This window comes from Henckelia pumila, unplaced genomic scaffold, assembly GCF_033568475.1.
Source record: "Henckelia pumila isolate YLH828 unplaced genomic scaffold, ASM3356847v2 CTG_466, whole genome shotgun sequence".
Classification (NCBI taxonomy): Eukaryota; Viridiplantae; Streptophyta; class Magnoliopsida; order Lamiales; family Gesneriaceae; genus Henckelia; species Henckelia pumila.
In genome coordinates, this window is record NW_027331833.1 from 5,496,779 (window position 1) to 5,505,210 (window position 8,432).

At 39.9% G+C, this 8,432-nt stretch overlaps 1 protein-coding gene across 1 annotated transcript; it reads right to left on the reverse strand.

Annotated features, from left to right (window-relative positions):
• Positions 1-652: 652 nt before the first annotated feature.
• LOC140872637 (uncharacterized) lies at positions 653-4,865 on the reverse strand. Its single transcript, XM_073275524.1, has 6 exons — positions 4,674-4,865; positions 4,093-4,572; positions 2,960-3,307; positions 1,085-1,357; positions 810-931; positions 653-722 (listed from the first exon to the last, which is right to left on the reverse strand). Exons 1-6 carry the CDS (start codon positions 4,863-4,865, stop codon positions 653-655), a joined length of 1,485 nt encoding a protein of 494 aa, XP_073131625.1.
• Between the last annotated feature and the right edge of the window lie 3,567 nt (positions 4,866-8,432).

Genomic DNA, 8,432 nt, shown 5'->3' on the forward strand with positions numbered 1-8,432 from the left:
AGAGTTGACAGTAGTGAGGCCGAGTTCATCAAGCAGCGACCGAATCCATTGGAGCTCTATAGCAGTGGATGCAATGGCGCGATATTCAGCCTCAGTAGAAGAACGAGAAACAGAACCTTGCTTACGGGAGCACCAGGCAATGGAATTTGAACCCAGGAAAACAATATACGCACCAGTATAAGTGTGATCATCAACATCAGTCAGCATCACAAAAGGCGTGAAGAGATGGTGAGTTGTGGCAGCGAAACATTAGACAATATGAACGAGTTCCATTAAGATAATAGAGGAGGCGCTTGGTCGCCCCCCAATGTAGAGAAGAAGGAACATGCATGAATTGAGACAGCTTATTAACAGCAAAGGAAATATCTGGGCGAGTAAAGGAGAGATACTGCAAATTACCAATGACCTGGCGATATAGTGTAGCATCAGCAGGGGGCTATCCATCGAAGAGATGCAGAGGAGCAGTCGTGGCAAGAGGCCTGGAGACACGTTTCGAATTAGCCATGTTTGTCTTGGTGAGAATATCAATGAGATATTTTCGCTGAGATAGGCAAAGGCCCCCTGAAGTGGAAACAACTTCAATACCCAAAAAATAAGAGAGAGAACCCAGATCCTTGATGGAGAACCGAGCACCCAAATGATTAATGAAAGTCTAAAGAGCAGCAACATCATTTCCTGTAAGAATTAAATCATCGACATAGAAGAGAAGATACATGATGACACTGCCAGAATGAAAAATAAATAAGGAGGTATCAGCCAGAGAGGCAACAAAGCCAAGACTGATAAGAAATCGATGGAGTGCCGTATACCAGGCCCGGGGTGCCTGTTTAAGACCATAAATTTCTTTGTTTAACTTGGAGACATGCGCCGGAAAATCAGAGTCAATAAAACCAGGCGGCTGAGCCATATAAACACATTCGTCCAACTGACCCTGGAAAAATGCATTATTCACATCCATTTGTCGAAGAGACCAACCATTGGAGACATCCAGGGACAAGAGAATGCGAACAGTGGTGTGTTTCACCACAGGACTAAAGGTATCAGTGAAGTCAAGACCCGGACGTTGGTAAAACCCCTAGGCAACCAGAAGGGCCTTGTAGCGATCAATAGAACCCTCAGATTTCCGCTTACGCCGAAAGACCCATTTGCAACCAACAACATTCTGGGCCATATCGGACGGAACAAGATCCCAAGTAACATTACGAAGAAGCGCATCAAACTCCTCAGACATGGCAGCACGCCAGTGAGGATCCTTGAGAGCAAGAGTATGTGATGTAGGCTCAGACGTGGCTGTGTCAGTGATAGCAATGAGACCGAAGCGGGTATTTGGCCAAAAAATATTGTAGTAACCCGTATTCTGAATTAACGATTAATGAGTAATTAATCATGTAATCATGTTTAGATTAAGTAAAACATGATTAAGGAAATTCCAAATGGATTAATGGAGTCCAAAAATGGATCCAGAACACTCGAAAATGGTTCAAAGGGTCCGGAAGGATCAGAAGACCCGAACTGAGTTCGGAGGACCCGAATGTGGACGAAGCCAGGCTTCGGAGGCTCTGAAGGCTTCGGACGCTTCAAAGTGGAGTTTGGACGATCCTAAATTGGGCAGGGACACGTGTGTTGGTATCAACGGATAGCTGGCGTCACGGATGACGTAATATATTGAGTTCGGACGACCCGAAGAGCCAGTTCGGACCATCCAAACAGTGTATTGGACAGGTGTATGGTTGCATGCGATTGGTTGGATGCGTGGCGGAGATACGATCCAATGAGACGATCGGATGGCCCGAAGCTGATCGGACGCCCCAAACTTAGGATCGGACGGCCCGAACGTGTGCTATAAATATAGGGTCGCGGAGAATCATTTGGTGCAAATTCCGAATTCCTCTCCTTCGCCCACGTGGCTCTATTTTAGGTATTTGGGTACTCTTATTTTAGAGTTTGAGTAGGAAATATATTCTAGCATAATCAGACAGTGTCTGACATAGTAGCGGAGCAGTGCTCGTGTAGCGGAGCCGTGCTCGAGGTGGTGGAGCTGGGACAGGGGTATACTCCTAGTTGCGGAATATTCGCCATCAGCGGACTGACGATGGACGCAATTATAGCTATGGTATCCTTAAATTATTTAGGAGTACTCAATAGCTTAGTTAAGGCTTTTAGAACTTATTAAATGATGCATGGGTATTTGCATTGTAGAGTTGATGATAGGCTTGAAACCTAGAGTGAGACTGCTAGGACTGCCTGTAGAAAGGTACGTAAGTACTGACTGAGATAGCCAGCGGGTTTTGCATGCTTATATGTTGCATTTGTGTGTCATATTATTATGCAGCATGTGCATATCATATTGTGCCTTTCCATCTTTTGAGATGAGCCATGTAGGGCCGCTCAGCCCTGTTTGGACGGTTGATGTCTAGTGCCCAGTGACCGACGGGTTATGGGTTATTAACATCTGGGGGACACGGTCCACGTCCATTAGGAATGAGCAGTGTACGCAGGGTTTGCTCCCTGGGTTGTACCACTCATGTCCTAGGCGCCATTACTGAGCAGTTGTATACAGTTATCCCAGATATGGAAACCCTATCATTTGCATGCATCATATTTGTATGTTTTACCCGTGCTTTTGTATTGATATTAGAGCTCACGTCCAGTATTTTCTGTGTATCTGGACACCCCATTTGACGGGGCAGGTGTAGGTGAAGGATCGAGCACCAGGATCTTGGAGTAGCCAGTGACCAGCGAAGACAGCAGGATTAGCTGTAGGTTTTTACCTTTTAGGCTTATTTATTCGATTGGGTTGTATAATCGAATTTGTTTAACCGGTTGTATTCTGTCCGTTTGCTTTTATTTAAGTCTTCCGCAGCAATTTATTTAATGCATATTTAATTATGCTCTTAACTCTGATTAGGTAGTGGATTCGGGTTGGGTCGCTACAAATATTGTTTTTGGAACGGGTGACCATGGGATGAGTGTTGGAATCAGGAGGGGGAGGCGGTGGTTTGGAAGGTGGAACGGCGTGGGTGGCTGGTGGCTCGGGGGATGGCCGTGCAGCCAAAATGGGTGCGGGATCGGGCTGGACATTTGGGGACAAAGGTAGATGTAGAGGTCGAGCCGGGCATGGGTCGAAGGATTCAACAGGTAAAGAATCAAGGACACGGGGGTCCTCCACAGGCGATCCACGCGGCGTACCCGAGCAAAGTCCATTGGCCGAACCACCACTGGCAAAATGAAACGTAAACTCAACAAAGACAACATGACGAGAAACAAAGACTCTACCAGAAGATAGCTTGTAGCAAAAATAGGCGCTCTGCGTGAGTGAATAGCCAAGGAAGACACAAATGGAGTACCGGTGTGTAAGCTTATGAGAAGAGTAGGGACGGAGCCAAGGATAATAGAGACAACCAAAAATTATAAGCTTGGATAGGTTAGGTGTTGTGGCAAAGAGACACTCAAAGGAGGATTTATACGAGAGGTTGCGTTTTGGTAGGATATTTATGAGATAAGTGGCCGTGGCAAAGGTAAAGGGCCAAAAATGAGTAAGGATGGACGCATGTTGGAGAAGAGCAAGCCCGTTTTCCACAATATGTCGATGAAGGCGTTCATAGTAACCATTATGTTCAGGAGTATGAGGGGGGTGGTGAGATGAGAAATTCCATGTTGATTAAGAAAATTTTTAAGGGCAAGAAATTCCCCACCATTGTCAGTATATAAATTGAGGATGAGACGATTAAAGCGTTTCTCAACAAGAGATTTGAAGCATTTAAAGACAGATAAGACATCCGATTTGTGTTTTAGGGGATACAACCAAATATATTTGCTATAGTGATCAACAAATATAACATCGTATTTATACCCATCATTTGAGATAACCGGAGAGGTCTAAACATCAGAAAACATGAGATCAAGAGGAAATTGCAAAGTAAGAGATGAGTCATGAAGCGGAAGTTTGTGACTTTTATTGCATAAACATGAATTACAATTAAAATTATGAGTTGAAGACGAACAATACACAGACTTAGACACGACTAAATAATGTAAAACTCGAGCAGACGGATGACTTAAACGACTATGCCAGGTATGGAAAGACACAACAGAAGCAGAAAGGGCCAGTGGCGGAGAGAACGGAGACGCAGACCATGAGTAGACACCATCTTTAAGTGGACCTTGATGGAGAATATCCCCCGTGCGAGGATCCTGCACCTGAAAATCAGAGGAAGAGAAATCAACAATGACATCATTAGTTTTACAAATTTGAGACACAGATAACAGATTTTTGTTAATTGAAGGAACGCATAGGGCATGTGAAAACAAAAGTGTAGGGGAACTGGAGGGTGGTAGGAGACAACTTGTGTGAGTAATGGGGAGACCATTGCCATCACCAACAATAACACCATCAAAGCCAACATACAGAGTGTGCAGAGAGAGATTGGAGAGATCAGCTATCACATGATGAGTGGCTCTAGAGTCTAAGATCCCGTCAAACGGACCAGGAGAGGTGGCAGTATAAGCGACTGCCGAGGATGATGGCGGGCCATGTGCAGCGTGTGGTTGGCCACCATGAGGCACAGAATGCTGGTCATGCATGAACTGAAATTCAGGACAATGCAGAGCAGAGTGGCCCTGGCGACTACAGAGCTGACAGCGTCCCAGATACAAGCGTGAGAAACACTGACCCTGTGGTTGGGCCTGCTGTTGGAACGTCGATCAAGAGGACCAGGCATCGCCGTGGCGAGGTTGTGGAGGGGAGGCGCCGACGACATGAGCGGGCGGCGTGCGACGACCTTGAAGAGTGAAGCGCTAGGTCGTGTGGGCTGTTGCTGGAAGAGATGATAGAGAGACCCTTCGAGCAACAAGATGAGCCTCATGATTGAGAAGCTTTTTTTGGAGCTCCTCAAACGACATGGCACTGTCACGGGCTTGGATGGCATGAGCAAGCTCCTTTTAATCATCATCAAGACCTTGAAGAACTTTGATTGTAATATCTTCGATGTCAAGCGGAGCATTCATAAGGGTGAGTTCGTCAGCCTTTGATTTGATGAACTGCATGAATTCAGTGATAGATTGAGATCCCTTGACCGGATTCCTAAGTTGCGTTTTGAGCTGAGAGATGCGACCACAAGAGGGCTTTCCATATGTATTGGCAAGAATGGTCCAGGCATCAGCGGAAGTGGTGGACGTGGCAATAAACGGAATCAGAGAAGGACATAGAGATCCAATGAAGATATTGAGAATCAACTGGTCCTGACGTATCCAGGCGGTGTACGTGGGATTCAAAGAGGTAGTGGCAGCGACAGCGGCGGTGGTGGCCGTGGTAGGCGTGGCGGCGAGGTGGATGGTCCGAGCTGGACAGGGGTGGGAACAATCAATAAACCCAAGTAGATCATGACCAGTGAGAAGGGTCATGAATTGGAGACGTTAGGAGAGATAATTTATGGATGTCAACTTCAAAGGCGCATGAGCAGCAACATTGAAGGAGATCGGGGTGCTAGCCGAATTGTTTGCAGCAGCCATGGAGATCGCCGAAAAAAAAAATTTGAAGGAAAAGGGGCGGCGGTGGCGGCGAAGGGCTAGGGTTAGTGGCGTAGGCCGTGAGCTCTTGATACCATGTAGAAACTATTTGGAAGAATATAATTTCATATATTCTAAAGTAAGGATACAAAGTATGTTTATATAAAATCTCACGAGATAGAGATAAAGGAAACAAAATAAAAAAAAAAAGATACAAAAAGATATACACAATATCAAGAAAGATATATAAATATTTCCAATAATTACGTCTGCTCTAATGAAATTTTTTTGCTCTGTCTCGGAATGGAATTGAGTTAAAAATACTAACTTTTTGCATATCCAAACGATCCGAGCTAAAAAAAATTAGGATAATGCTATGTGTACATAAAGTCTTACATAGAAGGTTACACGTCATATAAATTAGGGAAGTATATCAAAATTCTTTTAAAATATCTTTAATTTATTTTATCAAATGTTTGTCTTGCTCAAAAAAACTTTTAACGAAAATATTATTATTTTTTAATTTATTATTTATTGTGCAGTTATAGGAATGTCAAAATTGAACCCGACTCGATTTGACCAGAAAATTATCGGATTAAGGTTGAGGTTTTGGGGTTCAGGTTGGACCCGAAATATTTGATTTTTTTTTATTTTTAGCAAAATAATTAAATAATTATAATAATAATCAATATATTTTTATTTAAATATATAATAAAAAAATCTCACTTATATAGTTCTATATAATTTAAATTTAAAAGTTTAATTGTACGAAATTTAAAATATACTTACTACATAAAATAAAAATTAGTCTTAAAAATCAATGTTATACAAAATAATTATTACATGTTGAAAATCTATGATACAATATACAATAATTTTTTTCAAACATACAATATATAAAAATATGGTAAATATTTCTTAATTCTATAAATAAGTACAAAAACATTTAAAAATTTCTCAAACCAAACCCGAATAAGTCATAGCAACCGACCCTAACTCGACTAACCTGATCAACCCAAACCTACATGATTTGATTTTTTATTTTGATTTTTTAACAAAATATTAATTATGACACATAATAATAATAAATATATTTTAATTTAAATAAATAATAATAAAATCTCGTTTATATATGATTTAAATTTGAAAGTTTAATTTTAAAAATTTTAAAATATATTTACTATAAAAAAATAAACAATTATTATTTTTGTTAAACTCAGTAAAAAATTATATATATTTTCATAATTATTTTTTAAAATTTTATAAAATAATTAATTTTTTTGAACTCGATAAAATTAATTCTATAAGTAATAAAATAAAAAATAATAATATTTTAGTGAAAAGTTTTTTTGAGCAAGACAAAAAATTGTAGGTTGAAAAGAAATTTTTTTTAAAAGAATTTTTTTCTAATTTAATAGGATGTGTAACCCTTTATCTAAGACTTTATGTACACATAGCATTATCCAAAAATTTAACCTAGTGAAGCCTCTTTACGTATTTTGTGATATGAAGTAATATGGTTCTAGAGGATAAAATAAATGTAATAATAAAAGAAAATTCCAATGCAATAGTCCAATATGCCATTTTTTTAAAACGTCTTTGCAACTATGTGTGAGTACTATTTTTTATAATTAATAGGGTTTATTAATTATGTTTTGTTATATTTTTATTAATGAATAAAAATTAATAAAATGTCAAATAACATTTGGATTTCTGAAAGGCCAGTAAACTTTGGATTCCATGAAAGGTAATTAATAATCTTTAAATTTTTGAAAGTTTAATTATCTTTAGGTTTTTGAAAGGTCAATAACATTTGGATTTCTGAAAGGTTTATAACATTTCTGAAGGGTCAAATAACCTTTGATGTGTCAAAAAGAAACTGACCCTTGGCATACTGAAGAGTTATTTATTTTCCTATATATAAGTCATTGATTCATTTGGAAATTCACAACTTGGAATCAAAGTTTCTTCACTCTTATCTCAACTTTCTTCTTTCGGTTTATGTTTAGTGATCCTGCATTGAATCACCTACTAATTGGCAACTAATAGCATGCATTAAACTTAATAAAGCAAGAATGCTTAACAGAGTAAACGTGCGGAAACATAATCCATAATTTACATATTAGCTTAGTAAAACTTATTCAGGCTTAATACTGTAGTGGTACAACCATATCGAAAAGCTTAAAAGTAAACATTATACAGCTATATAAAATCCTACTGTATAAATAACTTCTCAACGCTCCTGCTTCCTAGTCCTGCCTCGAACTACCAGCTCCATCCATCCTGCGACCTGCCCCGTGGAATAGGATGTCCAAGATAATAACTAGAACGTGAGCGCTAACGCCCAGTACATAAACATGGGTAAACACATATATATAATGCATGAAACATAATGACTGGTAAAGGGTCATCTGAAAATTCATGCTCAATACCGGCGCCACATAAGTGCTGCCACCGCACGGATCAAACTCTGGGTGCAACCACACTCGTCTAGTACACCAGAGTAGTCAGACATACATGTCCCCGCCGTCGCGGTACTCTCAGTGATAGACTATCGAGTATAGAGTTGAGCGGCTCTATAATCAGGTATAACAAGGTATAGGCTCAACGTGTATGTGCACATGATATATGAATATAGAAAGCGGTAAAACATAATAATGCCAAATAAATGCAACATATAAACATGTATACTCGATGGCAATCTCGGTCAATGTGTACGTACCTCTAGGCTAATTCGAGTCTAATAGAACTCTATGTTCCAAGTCTATATTTAAAAGTTCACTGTATCACTACACAAATTCTATAAGCCTTAACTAAGCTAATAAATAATCCCAAAACTTAAATAGATTCCCGGACCATACCTTTGTCCGTAGTAAGCCCTTTGAAGTCGCTAGTCCCGGATTACTATAACCACACCTTGGTTA

What these genes read in the sequence shown, in the direction of transcription:
- LOC140872637 (XM_073275524.1), bottom strand. Translation starts at nt 4,865, where the DNA reads ATGAGGCTCATCTTGTTGCTCGAAGGGTCTCTCTATCATCTCTTCCAG. An exon ending in ATCGCTACAAGGCCCTTCTG is followed by an intron (nt 932 to 1,084) that starts GTTGCCTAGGGG and finishes GCATTTTTCCAG; the next exon opens with GGTCAGTTGGACGAATGTGT. An exon ending in AAACAGGCACCCCGGGCCTG is followed by an intron (nt 723 to 809) that starts GTATACGGCACT and finishes TCATTCTGGCAG; the next exon opens with TGTCATCATGTATCTTCTCT.